At 39.7% G+C, this 20,422-nt stretch overlaps 1 protein-coding gene across 1 annotated transcript in view; it reads right to left on the reverse strand.

Moving 5' to 3' along the window:
- Nucleotides 1-449: 449 nt before the first annotated feature.
- The window catches only part of LOC111145396 (dystrotelin), a 54,170-nt gene continuing 34,197 nt past the window's right edge, over nucleotides 450-20,422 (reverse strand). The window contains exons 10-12 of the mRNA XM_022500276.1: nucleotides 11,111-11,270; nucleotides 7,954-8,473; nucleotides 450-553 (exon numbers count right to left, since the gene is read on the reverse strand). Of these exons, the coding sequence (XP_022355984.1) occupies nucleotides 450-553; nucleotides 7,954-8,473; nucleotides 11,111-11,270 (784 nt within the window). The remainder of the gene's footprint in view (nucleotides 554-7,953; nucleotides 8,474-11,110; nucleotides 11,271-20,422) is intronic.

Here is a 20,422-nt window from a genome sequence, read left to right on the forward strand (position 1 = left end):
GTGGGTGTGTGTGTGTGTGTGTGTGTGTGTGTGTGTTTAGTTCTCTGCCTGTTCTTGTCAGGAGCGTCCAGATAGAAAATTTGGTCATCAATTCAATAATTTAAATGATATTTGAAGAAGACAATAGCATGAATTCATGTAAATCACACACTTGGATATCACTACCAAGGTATCTAAATTAAGAATAGCCCTCTGCTGGAAACTCAGCACACCCAGATTCAACTCGGCCTCTTCTTTCCATCTCCCTCTACCACCTCTCACTCCCAAGGATTTACTTTGAACTGAGGAACTAAGACACATGAGTAGGGAGATTAAAAAAAATAAAACTTATACTCTTCATGCTTCACACCAAATTCTTGAGAGGCAAAACACTTAATTCTTTAGTACAGATTATGGAAAATATGTTTCATCACCATCCTAAGGGACCTTGGAGCCTGGATTCCTACTAATCACTTCAAGCTGGACAAGGTGATTTGATCAACAAGGGCACAGAAGGCCTTGGACAGCCGCTCAGCTCCACAGTACAGGTCCATGTTTACTGAAGGCTGCAGGCCTGAAATCAACAAATGGGAGAGTCCTTCAGAGAAAGCACCTGTAGGTTTTCAAGCTGATCTTGCTAAAGCTCTAACACAGAGAAGATATGGAAGCCATCTCTCCCCAGGCCCTGATGACAAGGCCCTCTCTCTACCAGCTGACAAATAAGACGGCTATTATTTGCCATGATCGATTCCTAATTGCACTTGGTTGTGGGTTCTTTTTTTTTTTTTAAAGATTTTATTTATTTATTTGACAGCCAGAGATCACAAGTAGGCAGAGAGGCAGGCAGAGAGAGAGAGAGGAGGAAGCAGGCTCCCTGCTGAGCAGAGAGCCCGATGCGGGGCTCGATCCCAGGACCCTGAGATCATGACCTGAGCTGAAGGCAGAGAGCCACCCAGATGCCCCGGTTGTGGGTTCTTAAAGGGCATTTTTCCATGACACTGAGCACAAATCTGAGTAGCCAGAAAGCCCACTCTCGAGCAGTGGTCTTCAAACTCTGGCATCTATCAGAATTACCTGGAGGGTGTAAAGACAGATTGCTGGCTCCTACTCTAAGAGCTCTGATTCAGTACTTATGATGGTTAATTTTATGCCTCACCCTGACTGGCTACTAAAGCCCAGAGGTTTGGTCAAATGTTATTCTGGGTGTGCTATGGGGGTGTTTCCGGACAAGGTGAATATTTGAACCTGCAGGCTGACTACAGCTAATTGCCCTCCCTGATGTGATTGGGCTTCATCCCATCAGTCGAAGGCCTGAATTAAGCAGAAAAGCTGAGTAAGAGAATTCCTTCTGCTTGACTGCCTTGTGGCTCCCACATCAGTTTTCCTCTGCCTTCAGCTTCCAATCAAAACAGCAGCTCTTCCTCAGTCTCTAGCCTGCCAGCTTTTGCACTGGAACCCCACCCACTGGTTCTTATAGTTTTCCAGTTTGCTGACAGTAGATCTAGGGGCTTGTCAGCCTCCATAATCACATGGGCCAATTCCATAAAATAAGTCTCTTTCTGCCTCTTCCTATCTCTATCCTATTGGTTCCATTCCTCTGGCAGTCCCTAACTAATATAGGGTATCAGGGAAGGGGCCCAAGAATTTGCATTTCTGATATGGTCCCAGGTGATTCTGATGCCCTTGATCTAGGAACCATGCTCTGAGAACCTCTGCTGTATAGTTACTGATGAATGGTTGGAGTGGTCCCCTATGATCTGTTGTAATAGGGATTGTGTTGTAGAAAGATTTACAGTGTGGCAGTTATCAACCAAAAGACTGATATGCATAATTTTTAACCTAAGAATTATCTTTCTAGGAACTGATCCTACAAATGTATTCACATATACATATAAATATATAGGTCCATAAAGATAATCACCAAACCATTTTTATGGTCATAAAAATTGGAAGCAACTTAATTACAGACCAATAAATAAATTACGGTACATTTGTACCATGTGATAAAAAATGAAATTGCTCAATGTCTGAGGTATATTGTCAAGTGAAAAAAAAAAGCCAAAAGAACAATCTAAGTTATTTTGAGAAAGGTAAGGCATAAAATGTACAGAGAAAAATGTTGGAAGGAAAACTCACTAAACTGTTAATAGGTATTATCTTTGAGAAACTGGTGACAAGGAGGGAAGGACACAATGAAACAATCCATGTTTTAAAAACCCTGTACACTTAGACATTTTAATACTACGATGAACATGTAGTATAATATTATTGGTGTAATTAATAAAAAATAAAATTGCAGGGAATGAAAACTTAGAAAGACATTAGTTACATAATTTGGTTACATGATTTATATAATGGCTTCCTCTATGCTGTTTTCTGTTGAACATAAGAGGAGAGGATTCATGACTTATTAAATCTATTTTCTAACATTGTTCCAGAATTATAAGAATCTTGAATAAATAATATTTTATTGACTGATTATAAAACCTTGTCCAGAGACAAACTTATTTTAGGACATTCTGCTCCTCAGCCCCTGAAAACTTAAAATGCAAAAATAAAGAAACAGAAGAGCAAAAATCCATTTCATTCGTGAGAAGTTTTTCTTACTATTTGGCTGTTTTCTTTTTAAGCTTCAGTCCCTTGAAATGTTAAAAAAGCCAGATATACATTCACTTAGCACCTAGCATGATGCGTGGCATACACCTCGGATTCCATGCATATCGGGACTGAATTAATGTACAGCACAGGTGGTAGCCTAATGAGATGTTAGAAATATCTGTGAAATCGACAGTCCAAAGGAAATACAAATGGGAGAATAATTCACTTCAATGTATTAAAAAATCTATCTGGTCTCTGAATGAATCAGTGATGTGAGAGGAGGTTACCAGAATGATAGATATAGAGATTAAAATGTATTACGTGATCTAGTCTAGATCTAGTCTAGTCTAGAATTACTGTGCTGGGAAACAGAAATGCTGAGCCTGTGTCTTCCTTACAACAATAACTAATTAAGCAAACCCATATACGTTGAATATCTACTCTGTACTAAGACTTCTGTGAGCTCCATATTGTACGTGTTGATGGACACACTGATATCCCCCATTTCGATGTCTCTCAGGAAACTGACACTTCATGTGATCCAAACAGAACTATTGATGTGCAGTCCCCCATCTCAGCTCTCCCCATTACAATAAGTGTATTCCCATCCCCCCGGGGCAAACTACCACTTCCTGCCTAGATTTCAACAGATTTTACCCAGACTCTGTGCTCACCCCCTTGCCCTTCTCCAAACCATTCTCCATATAATGCCAGAGTACTTTTTTTAATGCTAGAATATCTTAACAACGTAATGTACCCCTTTCAAAATGAATGCCCAGCATCTAGCACAGAGTAATGTTGGAGGAATATTTGTTGAGTGAATAAATGAGTGAATGAATGATGAATTCATTAGACTTTTTTTTCTACCTTCATGGAGCTTAGTTACTGGAGGTCTGTATCTTCTTCCATCAAGAATAATTGCTTCTACTTTTTCATACATACATACATACATACATACATACATACATATGTTTGAGAGAGAGAATGAGAGAGACAGAGAAAGATTCAATACGATTTCAGTATACCCTTCCCCTGACCTGGGATCCCCAGGCAATCATTTGAGAAGACTACCTTTAAGATAAATGAGTGAGCTAAAGATAGAGTGCCACACTTCTCTCTCCTGAGCTTGCACTGCCTTTATGTTCTTAGAATTTGCTAAAGTTCAAGCCTCATTTTCTGGTTATTTATAATAATAGTGTTGATGATAGTCTCCCGTGAAGAAAGGGACAGGAATAACCCTCCCACATCCACTCCCTGGCCTTCCCTTCTCATCCTTAAAACGTACAGTGGCAAACAGATGACAAATAGGGATGGGAGAGAAGCTTGGAAAAGGGTTTCAGAGATGACACAGGAAATTTCACTCACAAATGGAATGAAAATCATTTAATGAGAAAATAAACCTAGAGTGTTATGTCTTTTTTTTCTCACCACATAAGCAAATAGTGTTAGACGCTTTCAAATTGAATTCCTTTACTGCAAGTGTAAGCAAAATGTTTGCTACTGATTTTCAGCCCAATATTTGGAATTTAAAGAGGCTTGGGGAACCTCTTCTACATACTTTCTATTAAACTCTCATAGTCTTGTGACATCCTGTTACCCTGTCTTGGTACTGAATGACTCTATGCAGTAAATGTCTACAACTCCCTGCAAACTGACCATCACGCTTGCTGTTTTAGTCTTATTAAGCTTTTAAGTAATGTAAGGTTTATCTTAATTTCCAAAATGTATTGAATCCTTAGCAAAACTCCAGTCTGAAAGGACAGTCAGCTACAGGGAGGCAGGGAAACCGAAGAGACCTGTGAAGGAAAAAGCTGGGATTTTTTCCCCTTTGCTTCCTTTTCTACTTCTTTTCTTGCTACAACATGCATCTCCAACCTATACACCCCTTATTGTCTGTCCTCCTTGGAAGGGACAAAGAGGTATGATATCTTGGGGGTCTCTTCCAACACAACAGATGGGAGGGCATGAACGGGCAGAGCCATCGTGTGCCTATTCCAGATCACCAATGCTAGACATCTCCATGCCGAGACCTCCTGACTCCAGGAATAAGTGCTTATGATGGACACCTGGACCCTGCCATTGTTCTGCCCGGTTCCTGCGAGCCTGAGAAGACACGCACCGCACCACAATTGCAAAGACAAGACTCCCTCTTTTCCCTTCTGAGTCTCCTGGACACTCTGTTCATCTCTCTCTCTCTCTCTATATATGTATCTTAAATAAATTTTGCTTCTGCCTCCTGGTGGGTCTCATTTGATTTGCATTCTGGGTGAAGCCAAGGACTCCTGCGGAGCCACTAGGATGATCGTAGCACCGGCTGGAGACATTGACACTATCTGAGTAAATCTTGGCATGTTACAAACAGTGGAACTTTCTAATTTTCCAAATAATCCTCAAGTAAAAAAAAAAAAAAAGAACTGGAGCAGTAAAATGACCAAAAGCTTCCTGCTGTCATCGGACGCATCTGTGACAGAGAGATAAAACAAAGGTAACCGATACCCTATCTTAGTTTGTTTGCCTTTCCTCCTCTTCATCAGTGTGGTTATGACACTTCTGGTTCTGATTAGGGTTGGTGTAGTTTTGATAAGCGTGCGTAGAATGTGCATAAATTATGGAGGCTACTTTTATAAACCATATTGCCAATTGCTGAGTGGAATTTGCAAAGAGGATCATATTCAAAACCAGACCGAACAAAGATATAAACTTACTTAGAAATATTTGAGTGAGGCGTGACAGTATTTATTAAATGCAAATAGCTATGGAGATTAACATAGATACTTAAAAGCATTAAGGGGGGCACCTGGGTGGCTCAGTCATTAAGCATCTGCCTTAGCTCAGGTCATGATCCCAGGGTCCTGGGATAGAGCCTGGCGTCAGGCTTCCTGCTCAGCAGGGGATTCTGCTTCTCCCTCTCCTTCCCCCCAGTCATGCTCTCTTTCTCTTTCCCTTTGTTGCTCGCTAGCTTTCTCTCTCAAATAAGTATATAAAATCTTTTAAAAAGAGCATTATGGAAACAAGGCTGATATAAGAGAAATAAGACTGTCAGTTTCAATCTTATCAATTAGCATTTGCTGAATCATCACAAAATATACACACTATAATAACAAAAAGGGAAAATGTGCACCTTCTTGCTAACATTGTAAGCACTTTTGTATAATAATGCATACTTTTAACAGAAGCATCTCATTGGTTTTATTTAAATTTGAAGTGGAAGAAGAGGTAATTTTTTAAGACTTTTTCATTTTCTGCAAGACTGGACAATGCTAATTGCATCTTTATACATTATTGCATCATCTAAATGTAGAAATAAGCTTTATCCTTTCCTGATTTCCCTTTTAATAATATAATCATGTGTGTATATATAGGTATATAGATTTTTTTAAATAAATAGACTTTGATAAAGTAACTTAAAATATGCATGAATCTTTCAGTTTCAGATATAAAACTGCCTAAGTGTTGGGACAATGTCTTCCCAACGTGTGTAGTCAATGTAGCTTATTAGCATTCTGGAATGTGCAACACAGCCCACTGGATTTGTGAAGGCTGTGAAGAATCAGCAGCTTTTATAAGCTCAGCTGGAGAAACCTAATGAAAAATAAAAATGAAGACGTTAAGGACTAAAAGACTTTTATAAAATAAAAGTCAAATTTTTATGTGAAATTTTCCAAAGAAGTTCAAGTAGATGTTGACTTTGCTTTGAGTGCTCATCATGACCCCAAAGAAGTAAAGATAGAAACACAGTGGGAGGAAACTTCTGTCGGCCTCAGAATTAGGCACAAGGAGTTCCCATCCTGTCTTGGTCTCGGGCAGTCTGAGCATGCGTCTGACATTTTTGTGATCTTGTCTTCTCTAATACAAGGACTGTAACTCCAACTCTTCACAGCACATATTTTTAGAATCACCAAATAATGATTTCATTGACTGGGCTCTGCCAACTTTAATACACAACTGACATTATAATGTCCTGATTCTATAGCTCTCCAACTGTTATGGGATGGATTGTGTGTCTCCCTGCCTAAATTCATATGTGGAAGTCCTCACTCCCCGTACCTCAGAATGGGAATATATTTGGAGTAGATTCTTTAAAGAGATAATTAAATTAAAATAAAGTTATGTGGAGTGGGTCCTAATCCAATATGAGTGGTGTCTTCATAAAAAGAGCAAATTTGGATAGGGGCCCCCCACAGAGGGACGCCTTGATCTCAGCCTTCTAGCCTCCAGGACTGTGAGAAAATTAATCTGGGATGTTTAAGCTACGCAGCCTGTGGTAGGTACTTCATTATGGTAGCTCTAGCAAACTCATCCACCAATTCAGAAATATTCTGAGAAGGCCTCCTCCCATTCAGAAACACATGAGAATGTTATCCTTCATTTTATCACAAATCTCTAGATGATCCCTCAAATATAAAAGATCTGAGGCTTTCAAAAAAGACATGGATATATGTGCATAGATATATTAAGGTAACAAAACACTATAAATAAGACAGTCCAAAGCACAAGAAATAACTATAGTTAAAAAAACATTTTTTAAAAGAGCCTTCAGAATTTAGCAATGAGCTATATCTTACGAAGTAGTGATGCTAATGATGGTACTACTTACATGACAGAAACCTAATCAATGATCCTCTAGGAAGAGGGTCTTTATTACCCCCACTTGTAAGTGGTAACATCAGGCTGCCCAGTTATATTTGTTGTAGTACTATTGATAATATTAACTACATAATAAAATCATCTACTATTTGTTACTTATTTTATATTTTATAATTTAATATTTTGTAATGTAAATGCTATGGAATTTAAATTTCACATAAAACTTGACTCTTTTTCTAGAAAAGTCTTTTAGTCTTTGACATCTTCATCTCATTTTTTTGGTTTGTTTTTGTTTCTCCAGTTCAGCTTCTGAAAACTGCTGATTTCTAAAATATTTGTAGTTATTTACTATTATTGAATGCTTGGACTGTGTCAGGTGCTGTGGTAAAGACTCTTATGGTCTATCAACATTAATGCTCACAAAAACACTGTGAACTGGGCAATACTAGACATCAAGTTCACCGATGCTACTGATGTCCAAAAGGTTCCCAACTCTGTTACTCACTTGATAAATTGCACTGTTGGGATAATGCTATAAAATCAAGTATTTAGGGGCACCTGGGTGGCTCAGTTGGCTAATCACCTAACACTTGATTTCAGCTCAGATCATGATCTCAGGGTCGTGGGATTGAGCCCCGTGTAGGGCTCCTTGCTCACCAGGGAAATTTGCTTGAGGATCCTCTCTCCCTCTCTCTCTCTCTGCACATCCCTGCTGTAACAAAAATTAAGTGTTTAAAGGCAGCCTGAATCCCTGGCCATCACTATCTCCGTTGATTGTGAAAACATTACCTGATGGCATTTCTAGAGTGAAGGCATCTGTAAGTTTTGACAACAGTTCTCGTAGTTCCTTTTCCTCGAGCTCATCCTTTCCCTCCTGGATGTTAACTGTCTCTTTCCTTTTTGCCAGTGCCAGAGTAGGACTATTCATTTCAGTGGGAACAATCTGGGGGTTGTTCCGCGGCAGTCGCTCCTGAGAACCGGTTGGGGAGCTAAAGATTTCCTTTGAGATCTTTTGTGCTTGGCTTTGTGCCCTGGTGTTTTGTGTTGATTTCAGCTGCGAAATGGCCTCTGGTGATTCTGAATTTGGTAGAGCTTGCTCTGCATTTGCTTGACTTTGGTGACTTTTAGTGACTTTGGTGTCAGTTGTGGTTGGGGAGGCAAGAGGTTCCCATTCTGAACAATCCTCAGTGGCTTTCTTGACCTGGGAAGAATCTCCTCCCCTGCAAAGCCTTTCAGCCTTTCCATGGTCACCCTTGGAAATCATACTTTGACAGGAAGACGAGGAAGGAGGGAGTGACTGTAACACTGCCTGAATAAAGAAAACTTGATGAAGAAACTGACATTTATCTTACCGTTTTCATAAATGCGTTTAGTTTTAATCTCATACTAGGATATTTAATGCAAGATTTTTCTTTCTCCTTTCCAAATCCATTATTATTGATTTTATTTTATGCTGTCAGTTCAATGTCCATCTAAAACTATCCACAAAAGATACAACAGCTCAGATTCTAAAAATATCACAGGGAGTAATCACGAAGCATTTGGGGAAAAAAATCTAGGTCCTAAATGTTCAGGTTCTAAAAATATCATAAGCAATTTCTAAGAACATCAGCATCTATTGAATTGGTAGCTAAAATGTATTACAATAAAGCATGTTCATAAGGATGCACCTGGGAAGGTATGTCGGGGGGGGGGGGTCATAATAAGGCACAGGTTTAAAATCTAGGGCACAATTCCCAAAGTGTGGTCCACAGGCTCCTGGAAATCCCTAAAACCCTTTCAGAGGTCTGTGAAGTCAAAATTATTTTCACAATGATACTTAGATGGTCACTATGTTGACATTTGCCCAGATAGTGAAAAGTCAAAAGTAAGTAAGGCTAAAGGAGTTAAAGCACTCTTGGTGTCTTAGTACAAATGAAGGCAACACCAAATAGTGCTAGTGGTCATGGTACTCCTCACCGTCATGCTCTCACAGCTAAAAAACAACCAAATAACAACAACGAACAGTTCCACTTAAGAATATCCCTTCCCCCCCCTTTTTTTTAAGATTTTATTTACTTATTTGAGAGAGAGATAAAGCTAGAGACAGAGCACAAAGAGAGGAGGAGGGGCAGAGGGAGAGAGAGAAGTAGACTGCCTGCAAGGCAGGGAGCCCAACATGGGGCTCAATACCAGGACCCTGGGATCAAGACCTAACCCAAAGGCAGACACCCAACCAAGTGAGCTACTCAGGCGCCCCAAGAATATCCTTGATGACCTAAAACTCTCGATTTTCTTAATTACAATTTGTCTTTTTAATATTGTGTATGATGAAATGGGAACTGTGTAAAATACCTCTAATATTATTGAAACACAGAAGTTGCCTTTGGTGTAAAAGAATGACTTGCAGACTCTAATTCAGACTTGGATATTTGGTAAATATTTTCTCAAAAATGAGTGAAGTGAGATTGGCACAGTAAGGAAATAATTAAAAACATGTATTGCCAATTTTAAGAGTTGAGTTTTTGGGACGCCTGGGTGGCTCAGTTGGTTAAGCAGCTGCCTTCGGCTCAGGTCATGACCCTAGCGTCCTGGGATCGAGTCCCACATCGGGCTCCCTGCTCGGCGGGGAGCCTGCTTCTCCCTTTGCCTCTGCCTGCCATTCTGTCTGCCTGTGCTCGCTCTCTCTCCCTCTCTGACAAAAAAAAAAAATCAAAAAAAAAAAAAAAAAAAAAAGAGTTGAGTTTTTAAGCAAAAATCAAAATTTCAGAAAACACATTCATTACCATGTGCCTAACAGATTTCCAATTCCTAAAGACTTTCCCAGTGAGGTTAATAGTGATATTAATGAATATGATTTCTTTGTCAGGATGGGGGTGGATATGTGTAATGAGCATTAGGAAGCTTGGCATAGCTCAGTGAACTTCCACATTACCAGTGTATCACACTACAAAATCATGCATAGGTAGAAAATCCATTCAAAGAGCACAACAAAACCTTGTATTTTAATGAAACAGTGTGTGAAGTGGATACAGTTTCAGATATAATGCTGCAACTATCCTTTAAGAAATGAGCACTTATTATGTGTTGGTGTACTACCAAAGAAAAAGATCTTCAATGAGGTGAACAGACTATTAAAATATTATTCTCTTTTTTGGGGTGCCTGGGTGGCTCAGTGGGTTAAGCCTCTGCCTTTGACTCAGATCATGATCTCAGGGACCTGGGATCGAGCCCCACACTGGGCTCTCTGCTCAGCAGGGAGCCTGCTTCCCCCCCCACTCTCTGCCTACTGGTGGTCTCTGTCAAATAAATAGATAAAACCCTTAAAAAATAAAATAAAATATTATTCTCTTTTTCAACAGCAAATCTCTGAGGCCAGATTTCTTCATATACTTCAACTATAACATCTTGCAACAGATTGAATGAAGCAGTTATGAAAATCTGTCTTTCGTTAAGTCAAATATTAAAGAAATTTTTTAAAAAATATAAAGCAATGCCACTCTTCTAAAATTTAAAAAAAATATGTAGTTACTGTTTAAAATTGTTCCATATATAATGGGCTTATTTCATTTTTAAATTAATAAACTTTCAAGCCACTTCTCACTTTTAATTTTGATCAAGGTAAAGAACAATAGATATGACCCAAAAAGGCTCTTTGGGATCCTCAAAATGTTTTAAGAATGTAAAAAGGTAGCACAGACCAAGAGGCTAGGCATCAGCGCTGTAAAGGACCGCTTTGCTCTAGATCTACAGTTTCTTAACCGGTACCAGTATACTACCACCAGTTCTCCTAGTGGGTCTGAAGGAGAAGGATAGAGTCTGAGGGTGAATGTGGGAGGAAGTGAGGGTATGGAGAGAAGAGGGAAAGAGAAGAGGCTGATCAAAATGAGGTGAGAAGCTTCAGGCTGAAGTCCTCCCACGGCCAGTGGATTTGAGGTCCGACTTCCGGACGTTCCACACTTCCTACCTGGAGATCCTGCCCCATCTGCTGTAGCTGCGTCCACAGGTTATCCTGGTTGGCTGTAAGCCTGTGAATCTTGGTTTCAAATCTGCAACTTTTTTCTTCCTGCGAGGCATAGATGGCTTGCAACTTGCCTTTGTATCGTTTTAACTGTTTTTTAAGGAATCTGCAAAAAGGACAACTTTTAGTGATCTGAAAGGGAAAGAGGTCAGCAAACTAACTAGCTCCCTAGCGACATGGGCTGTGAGTCTTCTCTGTGGGAGAAGAGACTAGAGAAGTCCATGCCTCCGCTATTATTTCACATTGATCAATGCTGTTTCATATTGTTCAACCATTCACTACGCACTGCTGACCTTCGTGCCTCCTACATACATGACTCCACCAAGAACTTCGTCGGCATTGGAGGTGTTTTAGAAAACTCACCCTGCCTGTTAGGGAGTAATTTTGGCAGCATACCTTGACTAGCTACTTAAATTTGAATATTGATTTGTTATCCTTTGGTCTCAAATCACTCTGTTTAGAACGAAAGTATACATGTCCTGGCCAAACACCTAACACCTGACCAGGATAGGGAAGGAACAACGAGGCAGGCAGTTCATGAATTGTGGATCTGTTTTGGCTCCTCTTCCTAAGTCGAGTTATTTATTGGTTTAAGAATGAACCAAGCAGTCAGGGCAATTCTTTTAAAGCATTAAAATAAACACACAACCATAAACCAAATAATGATAAATAAAATAAAATAAAACATAAAGCAGATCATGTTACTCCTCTGCTCAAAACTCTCCGATGATCCCCCTAGTTTAGAATACGCCAAAGTCCTTCGGAGGCGGACTGTTGGGAGGCAGTCCCAACAACTGGCCAAGACCCACCCCCTGTCTTTTTTCACCTGCTCTCTGCCTCCTCTTGCTCCCACACTGTCTTGCACCCACACACAGCTCTTGGCTACTCTAACACACCAAGCCTGACCTCCCCTGAGAGTCTTCTCTTTGGCCCCTCTGCTTGGAACCCTCCTTCTCTAGGTTCTTGCTCTCCTTACTTCTCACGTCCTTCAAGTCGTCTCTCACAATTGTATTTTCCATGAGACCATCCCTGATTGCCCTCCTGGAAACTGCAAACCAGGACCCCGAACCTTGCCTCCCACACCTCCCATCTCCTCCCTACTTTATTTGTCTCCAGGTCTAATTGTTACACAGCATGATACGATCTGAGATTTTGGACTTCACCTCCAGTCTTCAAACCTCTGGACAGTCACATTATATGACATAGGACATATTTTACTTATTATTTTAGTTATTTATTAATTACTCTATTGCTTAATAATTGCTTATTGCTTCTTTATTCTGGCAACTTTTTTCTTCTTTTTTGGCTTATTGTCAGATATCCCCCAGCCCAGGCCTAAAATAGTCCCTGTTACAGAGTGCATATACAATCAAAATTGGCTGAGTAAAGTACAGTCTTACCTTTAATCATTGTGGTGGGCGTATTTGTGGAATTTGTAGACATTATCTTACCAGTGGGAAATGCAAAAGATTTCTCAATGTTAGAGCCTTTGAAATTCCTAATTACCAATTTCCAAGATCTTAAAGAAGTCTTGGAATCTGGTTTGGGTTTCCACCCAAAGGAAGTGTCTCTGAAGGAAAGCCCGCAAACTTCTAGACAGTCACACTCAGGTGAAATGAGAGTCTAACTCTAAAATCCTTGATCATAATTGGAGTTTCAAATATATCTTTATGATGGATTTTTCAGAGAGGAGTCAGCGCAGGGATTTGATAGCAGATGACAAAGATACATTCTTATATGTCATCTCTGGCTGGTTTTTTAGGCAGTGTTGTGCTTCTTATGACCACCAGTGATAACAGTTTCTCTCTTTTTCCTATGCTGTTCTCCATTCCCCAACCTTAATATAATTAACCAGATTATGTATGTTATCCTTAACTACTCAAATAGAGCCAAAGCCCTCTTTTACCTTCCTATTGGGCTATTTCTCTTTTTAAGGAATTTCTTCCAAATTAAAAAAAAAAAAAAGGCATGGTGATAACTTTGTAGAATTTTTTGCCATAAAAGCAAAAATGAAATGCTTTTGCTTTGTCTCTGCTGTCAGTGTTTGTGCATTCCCACGTGGGTCCTACCTTCTTTCACTGTGGAGTGCTTTAATGGATTCATGAGTTCTCCTCAGTTCATTCCTGAGGCTAACCACAGTCTGAAACAAGAAATACAGAAAATAAATCTTTGGCTTTTAGTTTGAATTTAAGCCACATTCCTAAAAATTCACCATAGGAATATGATAATTATATATATAAATTAAATATATAATACATATTAATTACACATATTAAAAAGTGAGTCGTATTTGGGTTTCGATTCAGATATGATGCAGATGTTCATATGCTCACAGGGAAGTTTCATGATCTCATATTTACATGATGCTTTTCTTTAAAGGATTTCAACATAAACAAGATCTTTAGATTTAAAAAATCCATTATAATAGTCCTTTGCCTGAGTTAGGTTCCTGCCCAGAAAACCTCCTTCCCCAAAAGCATCTACAAAAAGCAGCTGGATCACTTTCTCCTCCTTGGCTCAAGAAATCTTTCCTTTCAGGGCACCCAGGTGGCTCAGTCAGTTAAGTGTCTGCCTTTGACTCAGTTCCTGATCCCAGGATCGAGCCCCACATCAGGCTCCCTGCTCAGTGGGGTCTGCTTCTCCCTTTCCCTCTGCCCCGCCTCCTGTTTGTGAGCACTCTGTCTCAAATAAATAAATAAAATCTTAAAAAAAAGAGAGAAAATCTTTCCCTTCTATCCGCCACCTTCTATTTAAACTTTCTTAACTTTCTGTTGCTCTCCACATGGATGTGTACTGAGAGTCACAGCTTATCTCTTTGAAATCACCAAGGCTCTTTGCGTTAATAGTGATCAGCTCAGCAGCTCTCATTTGGGTTTTTCCCGCCAAACCTTGTCACTCTTCATACCACATTCTACTCCCTGAATGGCACCCAAGTGCAAGTCCTGACCAGATCCAGCCTGGCCCAGCTTCTGGGACACCATGAACTGGCCCTTGGCTCCCACATGTCTGGATGGAAGATTGGATTTCATTACTCTACATTTATAAGCAGCTGTGGCTACACTCAGTGGCCTCATCTGGTTCCTGCAAATGATCTGAAGAGGGACTGGCTACCTTGGGAACACTGGTCTACGGGAACAGCCTGAGAAAGGAAGAGGGAAGGGCAGGAAGAAGGAGCTGAACTACAGACATAAAGTCACACGATCTGGTTGGGGTGTACTCCGTGGCCCCTTGGCGTGACCTGGGCCCATTTGCCTCTTCATTCAAATGCTCAAACAGCTTCCAATGCCTCACATAGTCTTTGAATCAGTGAACTTTATATTATTAATATCAATGTTATCATGTGGCATGGGTTGTTCTGCAGTTGAGAAGCATTTCAGGTTAGCAATAGGTCCTGTGCTTTAGGTTGTCATTCTCAATTGACACACGTGAGGCTGTTTCCAATTTTTTCAAAGAACAGGCAATGTTGCAGTGAACCGAGCTGTGAACTTGCTTCCTTGAGCATATATGTGTGGGCAGCATTCTCAGCTTTTAAGATTAATAGATACCAGACGTTTGCCCACATTGGGCACGCACATGACACATGCCCCCGCACGGATATTTGAAAATGCATAAATACACCACAAACAAATGCAAAGATCTACCCCAAACAGATTACCTCTGGGGAAGTAGGAACCCGCCCTGGGTTGGGAGTTAGCGTTGAAAATAACTTTGTCATTACCTGAAATATCTTAACCTTTTATAAGGCAAACAGATTGAGGTCCTATTTGTATAATAAAAAATTTTCTTTTTCTTTCTTTCTTTCGTTCTTTCTGTATAAATAAAAATATTCTTCCTTCTTTCTTTCTAGATTTTATTTATTTATTTGACAGAGAGAGAGCAAAAGCGGAGGGAGAAGCAGACGGTGAGGGAGAAGCCGACTGGTCCCTGAGCAAAGAGCCCAATGCAGGGCTCAATCCTAGGACTCTGGGATCATGAACTGAGCCCAAGGCTGATGCTGGACCAACGGAGCCACCCAGGCGCCCCTAAATTTTTTTTTTAAAATCAAAGGAAGAAATGTACTGCATGAATAAACATGAAGGACGTGAGATAGAATGAAACGAGAGTGAAGTAAAGGAGAGAAATCCAAACCCAGAACTTCTGTTAAATTTCCTCCTTTGGAAAGAAGAAACGTTAGTTTAAAAAAGCGGGGGTGGGGGGCTGCATTGTGAAAATGGCTCTTCCCCTTATTCAAAGCAGGAGCTAGAGGAGCTTTTCAGGGCGACTCCGCAGGTGGAAGCCGGCGGCTCTGCCGGGCGCCCAGGAGGGGGCTTGCGAGGTCCACGGCGCGGCCTGCAGGGGCTCCTCTCTGGCCGCGGAGGGTTAACGCGCGCAGCGGCCCCAGGCGGCGCAGGGGGGAGGAGGAAGTGCGCGGGTGGCCGCAGGGCCCAGCCTCGCCTCGGCTTCCCCCCTGCACGACTGCGGCGTGGGAACTTTAGTTTTTCTTGGGTGACTGAAAAGCATTACAGATACGATTTTGAAGATCTTCCCCAGGGTCAGACTCTATTGATTGCACTGATTGGAGGGAACGCCTACCGGTGCGGTCGCAGAGGGCCGGGCAAATAAACAAGTGACTGAAAACGTGATAAAGTGTTTGCAGACCTTAGAACACACACACACACACACACACACACACACACCCCACACACACACCGAGATGTCATCTCTAATTCCTGTCTCTCTCTCTCTCATACACACACACACACACACACACACACACACACACACACACACACACCCCACATGTCATCTCTAATTCCTGTGATGGAAAAATTTCATTGGAATTTTTTTTTGTTAAGTTTGTTCTTTCCCTTACGTCTTCTCTTCCAAATTTCCTGACAGTTTCCTTATTTGTGGACGTACTGGTTTTCCTCCCCCGTCCCCCCACTTTTGAATAGCATCACATTGTGTGATAGCGAGTTGCCATAAGACCCCTACGGGAAGAAGGAATCTTTATCTGTAAGTTATATGGGCACGTTTGGGGGCAGAGACTTCGAATTGATGGACACTGGTGTAATGTAAAGACATCAGAGCCGAGGGCAGCTTACCTGTAGGAGGTAGACTTAGCCACAGTCCCCTCAAAGCTGAGCTTGGTCCGCTAAGTGGACAATCCAGGTGACTGGCTGCAAAGGGGACTTGTACTGTGGGAGTGAGAACTGACCACTTGGGAGAGCAACAGGTAAGAGAAAGTTCATGTTGCTCAGTTACATGTAGATGAGGGTCGGTTTTATGTCTTCTTAAGGGTGTTAATATTGAGTCTTCTAAAACACGCCCAGACAACAATACAAATTATATTTAATTGTGTGGGCCACCATAGCCATTAATTCATGGTTTTTAGCTGAAGCACTTTTTTACAATGAACTTCATGCTTGCCAGCATCAGATTAACCTTATACATCCTACTCTTCATGAAAAACTATGCGATTGATTATGTGAAATAGGCCAAAGACTGACCAGGAGTTATGTATTTTGAAAATATAGGTTTTCCTAATAGATAACTGATTTGATCCTTCTGATACAAATGTGATTTTATTCTTTTGGCATAAAAGTTGAGCATATTTGAGTTGAATTAGAGTAGAAATGTGAAGATTTGAAAAATAAAATTTAAATAATTTTAAAGTTTAAAGTAAGTAAGTTTAAAGTTTAAAGTAAGTTTAAAATACTTTAACTAATTTGAAAATCTTCTGGAAGTAAGTAATTTTCTCAAGAAGATTAAATTATCAAAGTTAACTGAACAAAGCATTAACAGATGATCACTTTTGAAGAAAGAGAAAAAATTATCTAAATATTATAAAGGCTCCAGTGTCCTAGGGTTTTACTCTTAAATTCTGTCAATTTTTTTAAAAGATTTTATTTATTTATTTGACACAGAGAGACAGCAAGAGAGGGAATACAAGCAGGGAGAGTGGGAGAGGGAGAAGCAGGCTTCCCGCTGAACAGGACACATATGTGGGGCTTGATCCCAGGGTCCTGGGATGATGACCTGAGCCCAAGGCAGACACTTAACCACTGAGCACCCATGTACCCCAAATTCTATCAATTGTTAAGATACAAATAGTTCTGGGGCTCCTGGGTGGCTCAGATGGTTGTGCAACTCTTCATTTCAGCTCTGGTCATGATTTCGGGGTCATGGGATCGAGCCCCACATTGGACTCTGCATTCCCTGGTGAGTCGGCTCGTGGATTCCCTCTCTCTCTCTCTCTCTGCCCCTCCCCTTGCTTGCACTGTCTCTTTCAAATAAATAAACAAATCTTTTTAAAAAATAAAATAATTCTTATCTTAGATAAATTGCTTCAGACACAAGATGAAAAAGGAGTAGCTGCTGAAAATGCGCAAAACTAACAGAGTGTTGAGTGACAGAAAGAGAATATTTTGACTCATAAATGTTGCGATTCTAAATGAGAAATAAGCAAAGCAAATTTAAGTCATACTTAAAAAGGATCCACTGTGAACAAATATAGGTGTTGGTTTCAGCAATGCCAGGAACGTTTACTCTCAGGGACTACTGGTGCAATGCTCCCAACAGGAAAAAGCATGAGATCATTTCAAATGAGGCTAAAAAGGAGACTTAAAAGAAATAAATTCAAAATCACTTCTGATTGCCTATTTCCACAAAAACAAGACAAAACAAAAAACAAAAAAAGTAAAATAGAAAAAGGACTTCCATAAAATTAAAAGGAGTTTCAACCCAACAACGAACACCATCCTATTCAATGGAGAAGCATAAGAGAAGTGCCCTCATTAAATCTCCTCCCATTTAAAGTAAAAAGAAGCTGCCCCGTCATCTCTTGCATTATCCAGTATTTTTCTGGAAGATCTGGATTCTCTCGGGAATGAAGACGTGCAGTAGACATGAGAGGTTTAAATATTGGAGAGAAAGAGACCAAAATATCTCCCCCCCCCAACACACTGCATGATTGTTTAGTTAGAAGCAAGAGAGTCAAACTAGACAAGTATTTGAAATTAAGAGAGTTCAGAAAGTTTTCTCTTTATAAGAAAACCATTCAAAAAATCCATAACTTTCCAGTATACCATCATCAATAATTAAGAAAAAGGTACTTTTTCTTTATTCAAAATAAGGGAAAGGTCTTTATTCAAAATAAGAATAAGCGTAAAAGAGCCAGGTGCCCTCAGTGAGAAACCTAGACTGAGAAGTAAACCACATACAGCCATTACTGACAGATATTTGCACCTCAAAATACAGGTTTAATGCAAATCCAACCAAAATACTAGTAAGATTAACCTGGCATCTTAGAAATGATTTTAAAGTCCTTCTAGAAGAATAATTTGATAATAGCTAACAATTAAAAAAATCAAAATAACAATGATGTCAGCAAGACACCAGAAGAGGGAGCCCTAGACTCTCCTATCCATCATCTCACTCCAGCCACACTGATTAAACATCACCTCAGTTCTTGTTTCTGCCTGGGGAACTGAGGGAAGGACTAGGCCGTATGTCCAAGCCCTGATTTTACTGGGGGTTGCCTGAAGAATGGGCTATTTCAGTAAAAAAGTAGGAGTAGGGGAATAGCCTCACCTTCTAACGTGCCATCCATAATAAAAGCCAGGTAGATTTAAACCTTAAATGTCCAAAAAAATCAAGCCACATTAATACCACCCCCATCCCCCCCAAAAAATCAATCCATGTTACAGCAATACAGCTGAAGTCTCATTTGATATTTTTAATGCAGAAAAATTTTCCAAGCATAAAATTGTGTGAGAAGTCAGAAAAGGTTAATAATGTTTTCGTAGGAATTAAAAATGTCTATATATAACAAGTCACATTATAAATTAGACTAAAAGGAAACAACCATAAAGAAAGGTTTCCCATAGCTAGAGTTTTAAAAGCTCAAATACATTAATAAAACAAGCTGATGCATCGATAAAACTGGGCAGAGGACAGTGACAGATGAGCAAATACAATTGTCTTCTAAGTAAAGAAATGGACATTAAGGCAAATAAAATATATTCTGCTCATAAAAGTAACAAAGTTTAAAATTTGATGATAGTAACAAGTTACAAGTAAGAGTAACAAGGATCAAGAGGAATAGTTATTTGAATTCACTGGGTGCACAGTTTGGTATATCCTTTCTAAACAATAATTTTTCAGTAAGTATTAGGAGTCTAAAAATATTCCCACTTCTCATCCTAGTTGTCCCACTTAAAGAAGTAAACCCTACCGAACTATCTGGGAAATCATGTACAAAGAATAATGTACAAGGATTTCAATAGTATAATTTCAAGTTTTAGCAAAAATTGGAAGTAGTTCAAATATCCAACAAAAGAAGAGGGGTTAAATAATGTTGCATCCGTTTAAATGAAACCTGCAAAACAATGTGTCAGAAGATTTGTAATGGCAATGGGAAATGCTCAAAAACACTGATACGGAACTGTATCAGTAATACACTCTGCAGTATGATGTAAATTATATCAGAAGTATTCGCAGGGAAAGAAGTACACAAAAATATTAACATATTAACATTAAAATATTAATATTAGTAAAGAGTACACTTGTCATAATGGGCACTGAGTAATGTATAGAATTGTTGAATCACTATATTATGATTCAACACCTGAAACTAATATAACTGTATTTTAACTATACTGGAATTAAAAGAAAAATCTTAATAAAAATATTGAAATAGTGGTTATATCATGGTTTGTAATTGTAATTTTGTTCTTTGTTGGCTTTTCCAAATTTTCTGTAATAAATATGTAACCCCTTATGATTGGAGATAAAAAATTATTTTAAACAATATTTTCTTTGATCACGTTAACATCTTGAAAATATTCCACACACCACACTGAATCTCACGGCATCCTTCAAAGTGGTCCAGATTGTTTGTGCATTGGTTCCTTTCCCTTTTGGACTCACCTGAGGATGTGGGTTGCTGTTGTCAGTTTGCTGAGCCCAAAATATCATTGGAGATACTTGTCTGGGAGCCTCTGTGGCTACAGTTTCCGCTGGTCTAGTCCAACTTCCATGTATTGGTACTTCAGAGCTACTGTACGGAATTGAGATCCTGCTATAAAGCAGAGGTTTATAAGACATTGTAATGATAATTAATTATCAGGCATGACATTGAGGAAAGCCTTTTCAGAAAATGTTAAATCAGAGTCAAGATGGCGGAGAAGTAGCAGGCTGAGACTACTTCAGGTAGCGGGAGATCAGCTAGATAGCTTATCTAAAGATTGCAAACACCTACAAATCCAACAGGAGATC

The sequence above is a fragment of the Enhydra lutris genome, unplaced genomic scaffold (genome assembly GCF_002288905.1).
Source record: "Enhydra lutris kenyoni isolate GAN:26980312 unplaced genomic scaffold, ASM228890v2 scaffoldscaffold1, whole genome shotgun sequence".
NCBI classification, from domain to species: Eukaryota; Metazoa; Chordata; class Mammalia; order Carnivora; family Mustelidae; genus Enhydra; species Enhydra lutris.